The sequence below is a fragment of the Salvelinus namaycush genome, chromosome 42 (assembly GCF_016432855.1).
Source record: "Salvelinus namaycush isolate Seneca chromosome 42, SaNama_1.0, whole genome shotgun sequence".
NCBI lineage: Eukaryota > Metazoa > Chordata > Actinopteri > Salmoniformes > Salmonidae > Salvelinus > Salvelinus namaycush.
Window position 1 is genome coordinate 11,928,729 of NC_052348.1, and position 20,461 is coordinate 11,949,189.

Consider the following 20,461-nt stretch of genomic DNA (forward strand, 5'->3'; position numbering starts at 1 on the left):
TGACCATGGTGGTTAAGTTGTTGTTGTTTCAGTGGTACATGGTGACCATGGTGGTTGTTGTTTCAGTGGTACATGGCGACCATGGTGGTTAAGTTGTTGTTGTTTCAGTGGTATATGGTGACCATGGTGGTTAAGTTGTTGTTTCAGTGGTATATGGTGACCATGGTGGTTGTTGTTGTTTCAGTGGTATATGGTGGTTAAGTTGTTGTTTCAGTGGTATATGGTGGTTGTTGTTGTTTCAGTGGTATATGGTGGTTATGTTGTTGTATCTTTCAGTGGTATATGGTGACCATGGTGGTTAAGTTGTTGTTTCAGTGGTATATGGTGACCATGGTGGTTGTTGTTTCAGTGGTACATGGTGACCATCGTTCACGTCTACAACCGCTGGAAGAACAGTGAGATCAGCTGCTACGTCAATGGAGAGCTCGCCTCCTACGGAGATATCACCTGGTTCGTCAACACCAGCGACGTAAGTAGATCCATACTATACTGATCATCGTTGTTATAATGCTATTCCTGTAGTAACCACAAACCTCTACTCTCACACAACCATTCCTACCCATCTATGCTGTGTAATGGAATATAGCTGAACATAGAAGTTGTGCTAGTGGTTGTTATGCATGTGTGTAACCAAAAGTATATTTTGATGCCAATTATCAATCAAAACATTTCTCTGAAGTCATCAATCAATCAACAAGAAAGCCTTGAAGCTGTCCATCCAGAACTCTTCAATTTGAACCATTGTGCTTTGCATAAAACAGTTTCCACACAAAGACGTATGGTATATGTTGTGATTGATATACCACGGAGAACCATTGTTACTGCAGTACAGGTTGTTAGAAGAGGACAGCACTTCCCCACAGGCCCCACTCTTTCTGATTGATTGATATAATCACTGTCTCAGCTGACAGAAGGCTCAGGGGTGAAACCAGTCTCTTTATCTCTCTGGCTCTCTCTTTCTCTGCCTCTCTCTCTCTCTCTCTCTCTCTCTCTCTCTCTCTCTCTCTCTCTCTCTCTCTCTCTCTCTCTCTCTCTCTCTCTCTCCTCGCATGGATGGAACTGGGTCTGTAACAGGGGAGCATGCTTTTTCTCTCTGTCTCTCGTGCGAAAGACAAGATTCTCACGTCAGTTTTTAGCCAAATGAAGATGCTTTTCTAACGCAATCCTCATGGCGTGACAGTGTCACAGAGGGCCTCGATACCCTACAGTAGTTATGGCTGATTGAGACGTCTCTCCCTCCTTGATAACAATGCTCAGCTCACCCCCTGCCTATTTACACATGCTCTAGTAAACATACAGAAGGGAACGGATGAATAGAGATGTATGTTATCTCTATGCCGACGGTGTGTCGATTCACACTCACACTGCTGTTTGAGTTGTCATAGTTATCTTTATTAACGCTTGTTCAATTCTCCTTCCCTGTTTCCTTCCTTGTTTCCTTCCTTCCTCCCTTCAGACTTTCGACAAGTGTTTCCTGGGTTCGTCAGAGACGGCGGACGCCAACCGCGTGTTCTGTGGTCAGATGGGGGCGGTGTATCTGTTCGGCGAGGCCCTCAGTGCAGCCCAGATCCTGGCCATCTACCAGCTGGGGCCTGGTTACAAGGTAGGTAGAGGCAAAGCCCAGTCATCATGCAGTATTCAGTAGTCCCACTGTTCCTAAACGCCCTGACATTTGGATACCCCATAGATCAAACAAGGAAGGTCTGCACTCATCAATTTGATGTGAAACATTAATGATTGTGGATCTTCCACCTTTCTCCTATCATGAATTATTTCAAGATACACTACAGACTATCACTAGTAGTGTGTAAGGTTTAAACCCAACAGAAAAATATAAATGAAAGTCACACTCAAGTCTCCTTCCTGTTAATTGATTTGACGTCTCTGCCGTGTCTCTCAGGGCACGTTCAAGTACAAGGCTGAGAGTGACCTCCTGTTTGCTGAGCACCACAAGACCCTACTGTACGACGGCAAGCTGTCCTCCTGCATCTCCTTCTCCTACAACCCCCGCGCCACCGACGCTCAGCTGTGCCTGGAGTCCTCCCCCAAGGACAACGCCTCCATCTTCGTCCACTCGCCACACGCACTCATGCTGCAGGTACGGACACACACACACACACACACACACACACACACACACACACACACACACACACACACACACACACAGACATAAACGTGCGCAAACTCACACACTAACACACACAAGAACACACACTCACACATAGAAATGTGGTTTTGGCACCAACATGTAAACCATCTAAGCTAGACATCTAGTCAATGTTGAAAGAAGTTATCCATCCACCCTGACTAATGGCACTTCTGCAGGTTATTCTTATCCCCTACTCAGGTGCCTCAGCCACTTGTTACACACACACACACGTTTTGTTCTTCTATCTTCATGTGGATCTACAAATCATTTCCATTCAAAATCCTATTTTCCCTGACCCCTAACCTTAACCCTAACCTGTAACCAAAACACACCCACACCTTCACACACACACACCCACACATATACACACACACCCACACATATACACACCTTCACACCTTCACACACACACCTTCATACAGATAATGAAGCACCTCCATCAGGCTCTATCTACTTCTAATTAAAGGGAAAGTTCACCCATTTTGAATGTTATATTGTTTTTGTGCATCTCTGAGTGATGTTCTATCGATTCCCTGTGTCATTTCATGATTTCATTGCCATTCAAGCAGGCAGAAATCCGTCTCGTATGACGTAGCACCGTGATAAAGTCTCTTTCACTACACTGGAAGTTAATAGGAATACGAATTTTAGATCGCGAAAATGTCTATCGTACAGGTCAGATTTCAATACTGGCCGATGTCGTAATTCGGGAGGATGTCTTCTCTCCAATGAGCCATTGATCATATTTCTGTGATATTCCTACCTCTAGAATTGTGTAATTTAATGGAGGGTCTTGCACATTTTTCCCATTTGCCTGCATCTTTAGTCCAGAGTGCATTGCATGGTGCCGTTGTCATAGAGATTAGAGAAAGGAGATAGGAATCCAACGACAGTCTGCTGGTTGGGAACGTATCCAACTTCTTGTCCCAGACTCGCCCAGAATGCACCGCGCGGCCCATTGATGTAGCATGGGCAACGTTTCCCCATCTCCTCAAAAGTATATATGCCGGTGCGAATTTCAGACTCCACTCTGTGAGGCACATATACATAGACTTTAAATCACTGGCCACTTTAATAATGGAACACTAGTCCCTTTAATAATGTTTACATATTTTGCATTCCCCATCTGTTATGTATATACTCTATTCTATTCTACTGTATCTTAGTCTATGCCGCTCTGCCATTGCTCATCCAAATATTTATATATTCCTAATTCCATTCCTTTACTGTAGATTTGTGTGTATTGTTTTTGAAATGGTTAGATATTACTTGTTAGATATTACTGCACTGTTGGAGCTAGAAACACAAGCTTTTCGCTACACCCGAAATAACATCTGCTAAACACGTGTATGTGACAAATAGAATTTGATTTGACATCGATCTGCAGGTTGAACATAGTGAGGTTGTAGTCGCCTACATTGATAGTGCAGTTTGTTTAGGGGATTTTACAGCTAACTAGCTACTTCACATGCTGATTTAGCGTTTGGTATTATTGTGTGTAGCTACGTTTGTTAGCTAGCTATCCAGCCAACCCATAGAGAGCATTGCATTGTGGATTTTGTAGTAAACTTGAGCTACAACAGACTTCCACAACGATTTTCCATGTTGCTGCCAAACTTATTATAACGCTAAAATGAAACATTTGTTCACAAAGAATATTGTTCGCACATAGTCGGGTTATTTAACACTGTAAATGAGAGGAATGAGTGTTTTGGGGTGGATTGTTCCTTTAAGATAGAGGTGAGAATGAACCACACTGCACCTGGCTGGCTAGCAGGCTGGGAACAGAACACTACCCTGTTCTATTACAGAATTAGATCTGCTTACCAGTCGTTTCTATATTGAACCAAGGTGGTGCTTCCTGAGTTTTCTTTAAGCACTTTATTATATTATGCAATACTTTATTTGACCTTGTAGTTACTGAGGATGATGAGTTAATTTATTTATGAGGTAAAGTAAATTGGCACGTTCTGGTGGCTACGTGTTAACATGTAAGTTCTAGGTAGCAACAACTAGATGACACGTACTGTAATGAAAGTGCTTCAGAAATGAATTTCTCTCCAACTCTCATTCAAAGCCATATTTTTGACTTTCTTTATCACAGAAGGTCGTCTGCACGCCTGATTAAATGCACATTAGGAAGACCTTGGCAGCACTCACACACACACACACAGCTGTCCTTTTTATTGAATTACTTTGAATTCTCCTATTGTCTCTCTCACTGTAATTGAGTTTTGTCTCTGAGCCTCACAGCGCGTTTAGTCTACGCATGAGCTCCTTTGTCTTTCTGAGGCAGCCCGGCCTGTACGTTTGTACACACACACACACAGACCCCATCGCCTATTGTTAGCACATTGTTAGTATTTCATACATGGACTTGTGTCTGTAGATTAGTGTCCTCTACGTATGTGTTCACAATGACTATTGGCTTGTTTAGTTGGTAGACAGAACCGTAAATGCATGAGGAAAATGGCCTTGCTCATTATAGCACATTTATCTACTGTGGGATCTGACAGTAAGAAACGTAGAAAATATTCTATCCACAGAACTCATTTAGCAAAACCCTCATCAGGGTAAACAGACTAGACTCCTGAGCCATGTTGCCTCAGAGACTAACTCATCGTCGCGGTAACACGCCCGCCACTCAGCCCATCACCGTTAGCGACAGGTGTAATAGTGCTGTAAAGGAGACAGATGTTCAGAGGCGTTATACTGTGTTTTCAACACCACACCAGATGTACAAGGGAGAAATGTGTCTCCACCTGAGACGAAAGCAGACTGACAAGACCCAGCCTTTGTCTACAGTCCATAGGGTTCTGATAGGCTTCTGGTTCTACCGTATTTCTCCCTTCCAAAGTAGTGCACTCTATTTATACCCCTGATCCTTGTGTATGTATTCCTCCCTTCTTCAGGATGTGAAGGCTGTGGTGACCCACTCGGTCCAGAGTGCCATCCACTCCATCGGGGGAGTGCAGGTCCTCTTCCCCCTGTTTGCACAGCTGGATCACCTCCAGCACACCAGCGATGAACTGGACACCTCTCTCTGGTAGGGGACTACTGTCTTTTGATTCATCGATTGATTGACTTTATTAAATTCTTTTAAAATATTGTACACATCCGTGCGTAGCCATGTGGGAGAAAGTGCATTGTGTTGGTGGGGCTGTGTTTGAACTCGCCCTGCAGTCTAGAATATTTTGCTTTCACTAAGTAGAAGTTGTTTTTTTAATTCAATGTCTTCAACCATGCATGATGGCAGCGCAAATGGCATGCATAATGTTGTCTTGTCCTACTAAACCTGGATACCAGTTGTGAATATTAGTGCCCCTAGTCCTTGAGTAATGTTCTCAGTCATGGCTTTGTGGCTTTTGTCTGCCCTCAAGGGGAAGGTGTTGCATAGATTGTGTTCTCACAGCAGAATGGTAGAATGTTGACACCCTCATTATCTTAGACAATAGCTATAGGATATACCCTGTAAGGGGCAAGTCTTACTCAGCAGCTAACTACTCTCTCGCTCTCTCTCCCCCCCAGTTGCACTTTGCTGTCCTTTGTGATGGAGCTGCTGAAGAACTCTGTGGCTATGCAAGAGCAGGTCCTGGCCTGCAAGGGCTTTCTGGTCATCGGTTACACCCTGGAGAAGGTGAGAGACGTGATGCACACAACACCCCCCTCGCCAGAGACACATTCACACTCTGCCATCTTCCTTTCGTCTGTCCTAATTGCTGTTCTGTGCTGAAATTGAAAGCTGGATAATATGATTTCCCAGCACTCTGTCCATTACATCAGAGAGGAGCAGATATTGAGCTGTCTGTCCTTCAGCCTCAGTGCTGTGCCCTCCAAGTCCATACTGCCTTTGTCTGTTCTGAGACCAGTGCTAAACGCCCCTACATCTGGTAGCTTGTTGATTGTGTCCGTGTGTGTGTGGTCAGGTTACTCTAAAAGTCTATTTACATCTAAGGCCTAATTGCTTTTCCCCCCTTAGCTGCATTTAGAGGTTACAGCTGACGGTGGGCTTGTTAGACACAGAGTTAACCTGATTCACCTTTCTCTCTGTGGGTGTCCTCTGCTCCCTCCCACTCCTCCCTCCTCTGTAGTCTTCCAAGGTGCATGTGACTCGGTCCGTGCTGGACATCGTGCTGGCCTTCGCCCGTTACCTCAGCAACCTGCAGAATGGCGTCCTGCTGCTCAAGCAGCTGTGTGACCACATCCTGTTCAACCCTGCCATCTGGATCCATGCCCCTGCCAAGGTAAGAGAGGAGAGGTACTGGCACAGGAACACACATGTGCAGGCAGGTAGACGCATGCACGGTGACACACACATGCACGGTGACACACAGTCAAGGACACAGTTGTGCAAGACGTGTGACGTGTAGACAGGCACACACACCCACCCACCTCTGTCCATCCCACCATCATCCTTTCATACTCTAGTCCTTGTATCTCTCCTCCCGTACATGAGAGCGACAGCCCAGCGTTCAGTAGGTTAGGCTATTGGATTTTATTTCTGTCTCACCTCATGCTGGGGTTTTCAAGTCAAATCAAATCAAATGTTTGTCACATACGCCGAATGTAGACCTTACAGTGATATGCTTACTTACAAGCCCTTAACCAACAATGCAGTTTTAAGAAAAATAAGTGTTAAGTAAAAAATATATATATATAATAATAATAATAATATATATATATATATATATATATATATATATATATATATATATATATATATATATATATATATATATATATTAATAATAATAATAATATATTAAGTAACAAGTAATTAAAGAGCTGTAGTAAAATAACAATAGCGAGGCTGTATACAGGGGGTACCGGTACAGAGTCAATGTGCGGGGGCATCGGTTAGTCGAGTGTGTGTGTTCTTACGTACGTTTGTGTGTGTGTGTGCGCGTGCATTCACCCCCCAGGTGCAGTTGGTGTTGTACACCTACCTGTCAACCGAGTTCATCAGCACGGTGACCATCTACAACGCCATCCGCAGGGTGGGCACGGTACTGCAGGTCATGCATACGCTCAAGTACTACTACTGGGTCGTCAACCCCCAGGACCGCAGCGGCGTCACGCCCAAGGGCCTCGGTAGGAGAACACACACATGCCTCCCTACACACACACACACACACACACACACACACACACACACACACACACACACACACACACACACACACACACACACTGCACTCTTCATATTTCCACTAACACACACTTTTCTACACACACTGATACAGACCGATACCTCTCCTCCCCCAGACCAGTGTTGCTGTAGTGTTGCCATGGAATTTGAGCAGCACGCTACTTTTACTGTGTGGAACTGGGTCCATCATCCAGTCCTTTGTGTCCCCTGCAGAATGTGCTTTCCTGTTCTTCTTGCACCTCTATGTTGTCTGCTAAACCTAGAATAAACATTTTGTATTGTCTACCTACAGCTGTGCACTCTGCATCGCGTCCTAAATAACATCCTTTTGAAAACAGACCTTCTCTAATGACTTTGTCCCTGCGTGTCTGCGTGTGTCTGTCGTTGTGTGTCTGTCGTTGTGTGTCTGTGTGTGTAGACGGTCTGAGACCCAATCAGAAGGAGATCCACTCTCTCAGAGCTTTTCTGCTGCTGTTTGTGAAACAACTCATAATGAAGGTGAGTGTGTATGTAATGAGAATCTCGTATGATATTAAAAATAATATATATAATTTGCCTTTTACACCTCATGTTAATCTACAATAACTATGACCGGCGAAGAGTTAGATTTCTGTTCTGTACTCTCTATTTTCAGGATTACGGAGTGAAGGAAGACGAGCTTCAGAGTATTCTCAACTACCTGCTCACCATGCATGAGGTTAGAACTAAAAGATCATTCAAAATGTCATGTCTTATACAGTGCACTACTTTTATACAATACATACTTTATTGTAAAAAAAAAAACAGCAAACAAAAACATTTGTGTGAAGAGTATACCGCTGCACCATGCAGTATCCACTCTCCAGTAATTCCTGTTCATCTTTACTCGATACTCCTTTACAGTTGAGGTATAAAACTGCCCACTAGGTGGCACTCTAAGCCAACAGCTCTGGCCTCCCAGACCCTCTCTCCTCTCTACTATAGATACAGAGCAATCACACTGGGCCGGGGAAACGACCAGGCTCTTTTTAACCGTTGCCAAGTTTCACCAAGCCCTCCCTCGCAGAAGCCTCTGTGTTTACACTGCAGTGATGCATAGAGAAATAATGGTCCTGTAAAACAAGCAGGAATAATCCCTGCAGGAACAAGGGGATTAACCGCTTTCCTTCGGGAGTTCTACAGGCTTCTATGGATTGTTCATTCATCAGATAATTCCGTTGTTTCCGTGTATTATTCATTCCATCAACATTTGTTATCAATGACTAATGATCTGTTTCCGTAGTGACCATTACTAATCAAGATGGAAACGGTGCTCTGGTTTGATCTTTGATGTTGTGTGTCACCAATTAATCAATAATTAGTGTGAAAATAAACAGTATTAGTTATTGCACGTACATGGTCAATGCCTGTGTTTGTGGGTACTCTGCATCCATGTGTGTGTCTGTACAGTAGGGTGTGTGTTGGTGTCTGCTTCATGATGATACATGGTGTAACAGCACACCCACTAGCCACACTATTCATCTCTCGTTGGGCTGCATGACTCCACAGTGAAAGGCGATGCTAATTGCGAGCCCATTAGCGCGCACACACACTATTTATCATATTGCTAATAATGCTAACAACAAGGCCTCCTCCATGATCTGATTCATTCAATTCAGTACAACTTTATTTATTTTCCCAGGACGACAATCTAATGGATGTGCTTCAGCTGCTGGTGGCTCTGATGTCGGAGCATCACGGCTCCATGGTGCAGGCCTTTGATCAGCGCAACGGAGTACGGTGAGCTTCAGGAATAGAATGACCCACCACCCATCATAGAACTTCAATGGGAATGCCCGTTCTAGTCATTTGACTTCTATGACGGTACTGTAACTATACGTCATCTCCCGTGGCAACGGGTGGCGCATACTCCACCACAGGCCCTGCGGCCTCTGAGAACAAGATCGCTGTGATGTTAGCCTACTTTGTGTGTGCCTTCGAAATGGTACCGCGTTACATATGTAGTGCCGGAGACGGTACCCTATTTCCTGTATAATAGTGCACTACTTTTAACCAGAGGCTATAAAGGGACTAGGGTGCCATTTCAGACGCGCCCTTGTGGTTCTGTTTGTGTTTCATGAAGCCAAAATGAAGCCAGATGACACCGAGGCCAATAAAGATGGTTTACTGGCTTCATTTGATCCTTTATCTGCAGGACTATTGACATTCAGCGACGACGGCACACAAGATTTATCTGTCTTATTTAGTCACCCTGTTTGCATTCTCTGTCACATGGGGTTAAATGTAGTGTATCAACCATCATGTCTGGGCGGGTGTCTGATATAGGCCCTCTCATAAAGGCTTTAGAAAATCTTTGTCTGACACACAGTTTGGGTGCCTTCTCATTTTACTAGCCTCTCAAAGGCTCCAACCACCTCTTATTTTACGACCGAAGTAGATGTCCTATACAAAGTTATAGTAGGTTCACAAAGCAGATATCATCTGTGATGAAGTGATTCTGTAACTGTTTGGTTCTGATACACTCTTTTAGGTTTTATAATTTGAGATGCTGTTAAATTTGCTTAAATATGTTAAATTTGGTATTCATGTGTTTTTCTTTGTTTCTGTACAGGGTCATTTACAAGCTGCTGGCTTCCAACAGTGAAGGAATCAGAGTTCAGGCTCTCAAAGTCTTGGGCTACTTCCTCAAACACTTGCCCGCTAAGTAAGAACTCTAATATGTTGCTGTCACTTACCTTGTACTCTTGTCTGTAGGATATTATTAAGAATTGTTCGTACGTTTGGTCACATAAAAGCACTCAATTCTGCCTTGGACATTAAAAGTATATTTGTTCCAGATTTAAGAAGGACTCAGTTAGGCTCAGTCATTGATGTAATTATTCCAATTCTATAGTAATTTACCTTTAGGCAGTCAAAAGGGTTTTCAATTCAAAATGGCCTCCTCAGTTGTATATTTCTAAGAGCCAAATCCCATCATGGAGCTGAGTATCTACAAAGAAAAGGGTCTCGTTCAGGTGGAGGTCGATATCTAATCCTCGTTCAGCCTGCGTACTGTAGTAAAATGAATAGCTGGCTTTAAAGCCCTTTCTATTTCTCTCTCTCTGGAGAGTAAATTGCCTCTAGTTGTGTAGAAGTGTTTTAGATAACAAATTAGCCACTCGTAAGCCTCCTTTGGTTCAGCGACCAATTAAGATGTCAGAGTCGCAAGAAAACAACCCATGATGAAATACAGTGCAGGTCTCATTGAGGCTCTATTTCCAATTCTACTGATTCCTTTTTGATCTCACAAACTTTTGATCAGTGGTAGTACATATTCCCCAGCCTCAGACCCAGCCTCATCCCTAGCCTCATCCCTATCCTCATCCCCAGCATCATCCTCATCCCCAGCCTCATCCCCAGCCTCAGACCCAGCCTCATCCCCAGCCTCAGACCCAGCCTCAGTGGACCCCCCCCACTTTTTTTTTTTTTCCACTCAACTTACTCTTAAAACCTGCGATAGTAGAATGCACAAGGTAACATTTCTATACTGGGTAGTGCATCATCAGTTTTCCTCGTCATGTCAGTCATCACATACCTTAGAGAGCTATTTACAATTTGTCGGAAATGTCCAGATCAGCTGGTCCGTGTCAGCTAACATTTTTTAGCTAGGTTTTTTAGCCCATAGATTTTGTTGTAATGTTTGAGTCACAATAATATCACATGAATACACATTGGACATGCTTTAAAACTGCAACATTTGCTCTGCACCCCACGAAAAATTAAAAAAAGTACAATTGCAGGAAATCCGCTTTAAATTTGCAACATTTTCTCTCCGCCAACAAGAGGTGACTGAACAGTTTGTCATAAACAGTGCTTGTGCCCTTCGAAATAGTAGTGGGCATGCGTGTGTGTGTAGAGGAGGTTCCCTAGTGCTGGAAGGGGGCCTGAGAGGAGAAGTCTTAGACAGTCAGACTCTTTGCTGTCTGACTATACTAGCTTTATCATCCCAGAATATGTACAGATGAATGATACTCAGAGATGAAAGCTCTGAGGGATACTTGTCTTTGAAGGGTCCTGACAGGCCTCTGCAGGGGTGCATTTTTCATGTCTTTCAACTGTGTTCAAATGTGTCCTGAAGCACTGGTAAGCTTACACAAGCGGTGGTCCACAAACATTCATAGTCTGTGACTCACCCTATGGCTTCGGGAATTTTCCTTGTCTGTCCTCAACCAGTCCTTGACCGACAACCCAAAATGGAATATGTACTGCCCACCATTTTGGAAACATTGCTTGCTATACCATACAATGGTGCCAAGTAACGCTTTTGTGAATTTATAGGTAACTCTCTCGTTAAAATTTTAGCATGTAATTAAGTGCAACACGATACACTGATACACAGTGTGGATACAGTGATCAATGCGCTGGTACCAAATGTCAATGGATACTCACTGACCATATGACCCTTGACCTTTGTTCCAGGAGGAAGTCAGAGGTCATGCTGGGTCACGGCCTCTTCTCCCTGCTCAACGAGCGACTGATGCTCCACTCCAACCAGTTCAGCAGGACAACCTACAACGTGCTCTTCGAGGTCAGTTAGTCCCTCTCTCGTCTCTTCCTTGCCGTGTATGTGTAAGAGAGTCTGTGGAGAAGAAAATGGAGTAGTTGACATATGAAGCTATTTTCTCTTTGCCTCCCCCATAAATCCTAATACTAACTGCCCTCCATTTTGTATTTGCGTTGGCTGATGATTTCCGTCACTGTATTAGTTCAGTTATACATGCACTGATTACACATGAATTCATTCTGAGAACACATTATTTAGATTAGAAGTGTGTTTTCTGAATTATTTAATGCTTTTATAGTTTGTTTGATGAAGTTGTATAGAACGTGTAGTTAAACTCTAGTTTTCCTGTCACTAGCGTCAGCTCTAGCTATTCTCCTTCTGTCTGGACCTAAATACCATATCCCTTCTGAAAACATTTCTGTCCATTTTGAAGCGTGATGTTCTATTATTAGCCATTGGTAATGCCTTAACTCAAATGATGGTCATTTGTGTTAATGGATCTATGTTATAATGGCACAATTAATGCACACTATATTAAACTCCACAGGAATCATGGACTTGTTGTATCTGACCCTGTAAATGACGTATTTTGACACACAGAAATATTTGGGATTGTCAAGAGACACTGGGGGAATTTCATGTATTCCTCCTCTGCTGTTACTGTGAGATATTGCCGTCTATTCGATTCGGCACTGATTCTTGTTACCTATTTCTTCTGTGAAGACTTGGTGAACACATACGAACATATGTGGATTTCTATATGGTTCAATGTACTTCTTCCCTGGTGCTGTTAGTATGAGCTATAGATGCAGAAAAGTATTTATGTAAATCGTACTTCTCCCTTTTCTGTGCAGATCGTGTTTGAACTGAATACGTGTGACTGTGGAATTGCAATGTGGAACTCATGTACTTCTTGGTGCTGTTACTATGAGCTATAGATTCACATAAAAGTATTTATGGCTCTCCTCTATTTCTCCCTCTCCTTTTCTCCCCGCGTCTCTTCTTTCTCGCTCTCCTTCTCTGTAGATCCTGACCGAGCAGATCTGCACTCAAGTGATCCATAAACAGCATCCGGATCCCGACTCCAATGTGAAGATTGTCAACCCGCGTGAGTCACCCCCCGGCACCCTACCGCTAAATAAATCACCTTTACCTCCCGCTGCATGCTTGACCAGACCTAGAGAGCCTCCTCTCCCTTACGGCCGGTGCCAGTGTTATATACTGGACAACAAATGTGGAGCATAAATTGAGGCTACAAAACTATACTACCCAAACGGTATGTGATCATATACGATTACACTAATGGTGGTCGTGTTGGGCTACAAGATTCAGCTGGTACATTTTTAAGTCAATCATTTTTTTTTTTTTATAATTAAAAAGAGTAGCTATTGAGAGAAAAAAACCTACTTAATGAAATTATATTGTGACAGTATATTTAAAAATAAAAAAAATGTTTCACAGCAAATTAAAGTTGTGAAATATCAGTTTTAATCAGTTGACGTTCACGCAACAGCTGAAGTGGAACTGAATAAAATGAGTGCATCGTTAAAGACCTCATGAAATCAACACCAGGCCCTGCGGCATTATACATAATGTTAATAAGAAGACTTTTCCTAGTTTTGAAACTCAACTGTCATTTTTCAAAAGTAGGTATTTGGTCCGTCCGGGAAATGATGCAAAAGCTTACATGGCAACTTAATATTTTATCAAGTTGATATACTATTGCATTATGTGGTATTTTTAATAAGAGTTTAGAGGAACAGGAATTTATAGTTCAAAATGTATCTCACAGACCATTTTACGGTTTTTCTTGGCAATTAGAAACATTTTAAAATTATGTTTGAATTATGACCCTGTCTTCTGCAAAGGGGTTCTCATTTGATGTTTATCTTTTTAATATTCTGATAATGTACACGTACAGTAATTTAAAGTAATACTCCCAGAGATGTAGCTATTTCCCTTTACTACCGGTGGCATATTTTTATATACATGCCTCATTAAGAGAGAAAATGTTCATGCTTAGTTTCTGTATGATGCAACGTAACAAGCTCATAGCAACCGCATTGCTTTGATCAATGTACTTGTCTCATCCTGTCCTAGTCTAGTATTTTCAGACCATTACTTACCTCTAATTTCACATGCCAGCTCTCAAAACCTTTTCATATGTGGGAGAATCAACTTCCCCAGCTGTGGCGGAGAGGGGGAAAAAAACTGAGTCAGGCTGAAATCACAACCGAGGTTTACTTTAACCCTGCTCTAATCGTACAGTTAAGCTCCATTTTGTGTGTGTGTCTGTGTACGCGTGTGTGTTACACATCTCATAGTCACACATTGATTAGCATAGGTCCTTTATTGTGGTAAAGGCATCCAGTCGTGTGCTGCGTAAAATACATAGAGACAGTCCTATGTGCTTTTTGCATGTGAACTGAACACACTTTATGGGAGTTCTGAGCCATGGGAGCCCATGGAGTCTGTTTCTCCTTTACTGTAGCTGCCTGCGTTCTCTTCTTGATGTTATCTGCTCTGAAGCCTCAAAATGGGCCTGATTGCAGTCTTTAGTAACGTCAGAGCGAATCAAACAAACTAAGGAAGTACCGTTTCCCTTAAATTAACTCCATGGAAAGAACCCAAGACCAAATGGGGGGGAAAAGACCCCATACTCACATCCCTCCATCCCCCAGTAACATGCAGAGGTAGTTTTCTGCCAGTGAGAGTTCAGTGATTCATAATTTGATTGACTAAGGCTTATAGAAACAACATAAACGTCTGGGCTGCGAGGGGTCCTTGTTGGTTACCATCGGTTACCACCAAGGTCCAAGACGACAAAGTGAAATCATAAACCCCCCCCCCCTTCCTGACTCAAGCTAAATGGACACTGACATAGTCTATATAATTCATCTAAACAGCCAGTCTCTTTAGGTTAACCAGAGAAAGGGTTCCAGGAAGCCTGCATAGGACTTTGGCAGGCGTGGTACACAAACAAACACACACACACACAGACAGACACACACATCTCTGAGTTGAAACAATAGCAAACTTTGTTTGATCGTTTCCACCACATAGATGTTGAGGTGTCTGCTGACAGTCAAATTAAGATGGCTTGTGACACAATGATTCACACATGTTGAGATGAATTGTCTGATTGTGTTGTTGAATTGTGGTCTGACTCTTACTCCCTCTGCAATTGATTTGTTTCATGGAAAGTGTGTTCATTCAAAAATCCCTTATTTTTTTTGCTGTTTAGGATATACAATTTGAATCACTCATAGGGAGTAAAATGGTATTATTCAGTATCAATATTAGGATATTTTTAAATATTTTTAAATCAGTATTGTAGCATGTCACAATTTTCATACTACTTTCAAAACAATCAGAATTTATTTAAATTGATTCATTTATTTAAATTAATTCTCAGATTCTGTCTCTTGCTTAATCACTTATTATTTGGTGAATCCGTATTAAAAACTCCTTATTTTAATGAAGATATGATACTATGACAGACAACAGTCTGTTCTCTGCATTCCTCTGCTGACCGTCTGTTCTGTACGACCCGAGTCAGTAACCCTGCAGGGAAAGTAGTGCGTCTGTGTGTACTAAACCATGTCAGACACCGTAACGGGGCATTAACAGAATGTGTTTTCCTGTGTTTTGACAGAGGTCCTGAAGGTGATCGCTGCCCTGCTGAAGAACTCTCCCCTCTCCCCAGAGAGCATGGAGGTGCGCAGGGTCTTCCTGTCAGACATGATCAAACTGTTCAATAACAGCAAAGATAACAGGAGGTAAGGAATGTCTCAGCCCTGAAGTATACTATCAAGTACACCACATTCTAGTACACTACATAGTACAATACAACAGGGTGATCATGTCTGATAGGAAGAATCTGTTCAATAACAGCATATATAACAGGAGGTAAGGAACGACTCAGCCCTGGAGTGGACTACACTACAATAGACTACCACTAAACAAGAACTGGGTTCAAATAGTATTTGAAATCATTCAAATACTTTCAGGGCTTGCTTGAGCCCGCCTGGAGTGCCAGGTGGGCGGAGCTTTGCAGTTTTGCGACTATTCCATTGGTTCAATTGCGCCAGGCAATCTCTATCAAGCTCAATCAATCCACTCTAGGGAGTATTTGAAAGGAAACAAATACTATTTGAACCCAGGTCTGCACCAATATCACTTCAGTACAGCCCTCTGGTTGAGTTCAGTACAATGTTTTCCTGGCATACATCCCCTGTCCGATTACATCTCCCAGTTCCTCATGCCGGCGCCATGCTGAGGCTTTACTGCAGTGAGGCCAACAAGCTTTGTCCTTCGTATGCTCAGAGTACAGGATGTTTTGAAGATGTGTGATATTGTGTATCTGTACACTACATGAGTGTGCTGTGTATGTAGAATTGTTTTCAAATGTTTGTGTGTATGCACGCACATACAGTACTGAGTCTTCGGAGCGCTCATATCTCTGTGTGTTTGTCTATCAGGAGCCTGCTGCAGTGCTCGGTGTGGCAGGATTGGATGCTCTCTCTGTGCTTCATCAACCCCAAGAGCAGCGAGGAGCAGAAGGTCACTGAGATGGTGTACGCCATCTTCCGCATCCTGCTCTACCACGCCATCAAGTACGAGTGGGGCGGCTGGCGCGTGTGGGTGGACACCCTGTCCATCACCCACTCCAAGGTCAGAGAGCTCATTAACCCCGTCAGACGGTCAACCAAACTCTGTCTCACGGAGAGACGCAGGGCTTCTGGATAGGTTTCTATACGTCTCTGTGGATTGCCGACTCTTTCTCTTGCTCTTCCAATCTATTTGTTCTCTCTCTTCTCTTTTTAGCTACGTCCTTTTCTCTTTTTCATTATTTTGTGAACACACACACACACTCTCCCCCGCTCTCTTTCACTCTCCTCTTACTTTCTCTTTCTTTAGCACTCTGAAATTAGACTCCACTCACCTCGCTGCCCTTTCTCCTACCTCAGGTTCTCCAGGGCGCTCAGCTATCAAGATCTATCTCAAGTCTCTATCCAACCAGTCAGGGGCTTCCTTGTTTAAGTTTGATCCTGACATAATAACAGTCTCAGAGGAAATGTCCAAAGATCCCTCCTAGCCTCAATGACCCACTCGTAGATTAATAGTGACTGACTAACAGAGAAGTGCCTCTCTCTCGGTGCCCATCAGATCCAGCCTGGTGGAAATCTTGTGCTGATTATGATGTGAAAACGGCAGTGTGCTGGCTTAATGGAATCAGTTCTTTTTCCTCTTCCATCCCTTCTAGTCATTTATTTATGTATGGAGTTTCCCACTCTTTAGTTAAACATAAACTACCGGCTCTTCTTATTTCAGAAAGTCAATTTAAAAAAGGCTGTTTAAAAATGAATTGTTGATATTGGATTACAGAGCCAGGTTCCAAGGCAGTGAAGTAATTTGGTCGGCGTCGGATTGTGGTGTGGGTGGTTTATAAAGCTTGGCAGATTGGAGGTTGGTTGAGGGAAACTAGGTTATTTTTGTGTTGAGGTGGATGTCTATGGAGTTCTGAGGATGTAGTGATGGATAAAGGCCACTAGGGGGCACAGTTACACCATTTGGCACTGTCTCCTTCTCAGGACTGAAGTTGCTTGGCTTGGTTGCACAGTATTTTCCTGACCAAAAGCTCTCGACCTCAACATTTACGTACCCCACCTCAACCCTGTCCGTGTGTATCCAACCTAAAGTTTGTATGCGAAAAAATAACTTTGTATCCACTATCATATCTGACTGAAGGATTTCGCATATCATTGGTAAGGACAGTGTAAATATGTAGTTGTGGAGACGTGGAAAAACCCCCAAAGAAAGCTACAAAATGACATCACCGCCAATTCTGGCTAGACTGTTCCAGATTATTCTGCTGCCGTTTCTGCATTTTTGCCTTGGGACTTTAAGTGTCTTATCGTGACAGTCATTTTTCAGTCATTTCCTTTTTGTGATGTCATTTTGTACTAAAGCTGTTGATAGACAAATGATAGGGACTCTTTCACTTCAGAGTTTTACACAAGCTTAAACATCAAATCACGATTATTGCTTTCTACACTGTAGACTGTAACAGTAAATACACAGCATCTTATTTATTCATGAGACCTTTATAAAATGTCTTTTTTTTCCACTGAAAGCACACCATGAATGACTCTTCACATATTTATTGATATATTGTATATTAAAGAATAGTTTTGCAGAAACGTTTCCGTTTTAAATTAGCTGGGAGCGGATGCAAAGACGCATGTTAAAAGTCATAGGCTTGTCCAATTGACATCAGTCCTGTGCAGTACAAAACAAAGCCAAAGTGACTGTTTATTTGTAAATAACACCTTGTGTATTTAGGGTTGTGTGTCGCCCCGAGCTTATTGCTGTAGCACATGGCCACAATCACACGCTGTTCTGTAGTTTCACTTTACTACACTGCCACACCAGCCGCTGTGCAAAAAAGTGTGCGAGCGAGCAGAGGAATTGATCATTCTCTTCAGTACTGGACAGATGGTAATTGCCCTTTTCCCATAATTGCACAAGATTCATGCTCTTGCTGCTTAGCTCTGTTTACAGTGCCCCAGCACTAATCTAAAAACAGCACCACACACACACACACACACACACACACACACACACACACACACACACACACACACACACACACACACACACACAGAGGGTCCATGCAGTCTGAATTGGGTAGGTGCGGCGGGCACTAGCCATCCAGATACATGCATTTGCTCAACAAAAAAAAAGCTGGAGAAACTCAATTGCAATTTTATTGTCCGGTTTGATAGATTTCCTGCCACCTCTGTAGCACCAGAGCTGTTTGTCACTGTTGCTCTCTCCTCCCACGGCTGCAGGGTGTGTGTGTGTGTGTTTGTGTGTGTGTCTACCACTCTCTCCCTCTACCCACACATTGTCTCCTCCTTCGCTCTGAGGCTTCTAGAAAGCCTATTCTGAACACATTGAATATTCATCCTTAGCTGCACCTCAACAATCAGAGAAACAAGGCCTCATCAATTTAACCAGCCCACCGGGAGCATCCTGATAAATACAGACACACATTCAGAAATATCTACATCCTGCACACACCTTCTCCTATGCATCTACCATACTTCTCTATCCATTTCATTATTTATATGCAGCTTGGAACACATTGTGTACATTACGCAATTGAAAAGAAGTGCCTCTGTTTCTTATGTGAATTTTTTATGAAAATTGCATAAATTAATTTATACATTTCTCACAAAAATAACACTGTTTTTAAGTCATATGATTTCTTATTACATGAACACTGAATCCTGTATCACTGATTTATTACTTACATTATTACAATGAAATCACCTCTGCCTAATGTAATTCTGGATAAATAAGGTGATATTAAACATTGACTTATAGCCTCTTTTTAATCATAATGAGCAAACCTGTACACGTCAGTGGTGGAAAAGACTGAGTTTTCATCCTGCATCAATATTTACACTAGTGGGTTAAATGAACTGTACTACAGTATATTTAACATTGGCCAGAGGGCGAGAGAGAGGGCGAGAGAGGGAGATTTTCAGAAATTGCTTCCATCTTTCCTTGCCTGCCCAGACTGAGCTAAAGCAGCACTAGTCTAGATGACACCAGTTCAGGTGACTTACAGATCTCCCTGTAGTCTGCTGCAGACTCCTGAATGGTCACCTGGGATAATATGAAATGATATGATTGGAGCACTGGGACCTGCTGGGTGACTTTAGTTGCAATTGGACATGTATGACCGTCTGGCATATCCTGTGTGTGTGCAGTCAAAGGTCACGCCTGTGTGTAACTGTTGGTTGTGTGGGGTGGGTGCACATGTGTATGAAAAGTATGATGAATGCACACCTTTCTGTATGAATGAACAAATATGTTAGTGTGTGTGTGCGCGCCCATGTGTGTACACAAATGTGTGTGTCCTTTATCTGATCCAGAGCAGCAGCAGGCTTTGTGCCGCAGTGTGAGCAGACCAGGCAGATGTTTCTGCAGGTGGGCCTGCTGACACCACACACACACACACACACACACACACACACACACACACACACACACACACACACACACACACACACACACACACACACACACACACGATGCCTTTCTCCCAGCTCTGCACACAAATGAGTTGGATTTGAGGAAGATTTGTAAATCAGTCATCAGTGTGTGAAGGACTCCATACCCTTCTAGCTTCAACAGTCAGCTTCTCTGTAGTATCCACCTTGTGGAAATGATCCGACATAAACAGATAGAGACATTAGTGCAGGAGTGCCTGTAAAGCAGAAGAAGCCAGATGGGGCTTTCAGATATCGTCCTATTTGAATCATGTCTATTTGTAGCCTTTTATTAGATCAATAGCAGCTTGTACACATTGCAAACTGTGTGTTTACTCTAATGTGGACGCTAGTTCTCTACGAGCAGCAGTACACAAGGGAGTATGGATCCACAGTACAAAGCCTCCCAGTACTGAGACTCAACATGTTGAGATGTAGCCTCCAGCCTCTCTCTCTATTGTTCAGCCTTCATGCAGAGATGGACACATCGACAACTCCACAAAGGAGAGGGAAGTACAGGACATGGAGAACATTAACCAGGGCTGCTCACATGCACAGATACACACACACACACA

General features: G+C 42.9%; 1 protein-coding gene across 1 annotated transcript in view; it reads left to right on the forward strand.

Moving 5' to 3' along the window:
- LOC120034741 (lipopolysaccharide-responsive and beige-like anchor protein) overlaps positions 1-20,461 on the forward strand; it is a 244,439-nt gene that overhangs the window by 21,991 nt on the left and 201,987 nt on the right. The window contains exons 6-20 of the mRNA XM_038981345.1: positions 350-469; positions 1,457-1,603; positions 1,901-2,098; positions 5,065-5,198; positions 5,681-5,789; positions 6,244-6,396; positions 7,075-7,243; positions 7,720-7,799; positions 7,936-7,998; positions 8,962-9,059; positions 9,892-9,984; positions 11,739-11,847; positions 12,850-12,931; positions 15,479-15,602; positions 16,305-16,497. Coding sequence (XP_038837273.1) covers positions 350-469; positions 1,457-1,603; positions 1,901-2,098; positions 5,065-5,198; positions 5,681-5,789; positions 6,244-6,396; positions 7,075-7,243; positions 7,720-7,799; positions 7,936-7,998; positions 8,962-9,059; positions 9,892-9,984; positions 11,739-11,847; positions 12,850-12,931; positions 15,479-15,602; positions 16,305-16,497 — 1,872 coding nt within the window. The remainder of the gene's footprint in view (positions 1-349; positions 470-1,456; positions 1,604-1,900; positions 2,099-5,064; positions 5,199-5,680; positions 5,790-6,243; positions 6,397-7,074; positions 7,244-7,719; positions 7,800-7,935; positions 7,999-8,961; positions 9,060-9,891; positions 9,985-11,738; positions 11,848-12,849; positions 12,932-15,478; positions 15,603-16,304; positions 16,498-20,461) is intronic.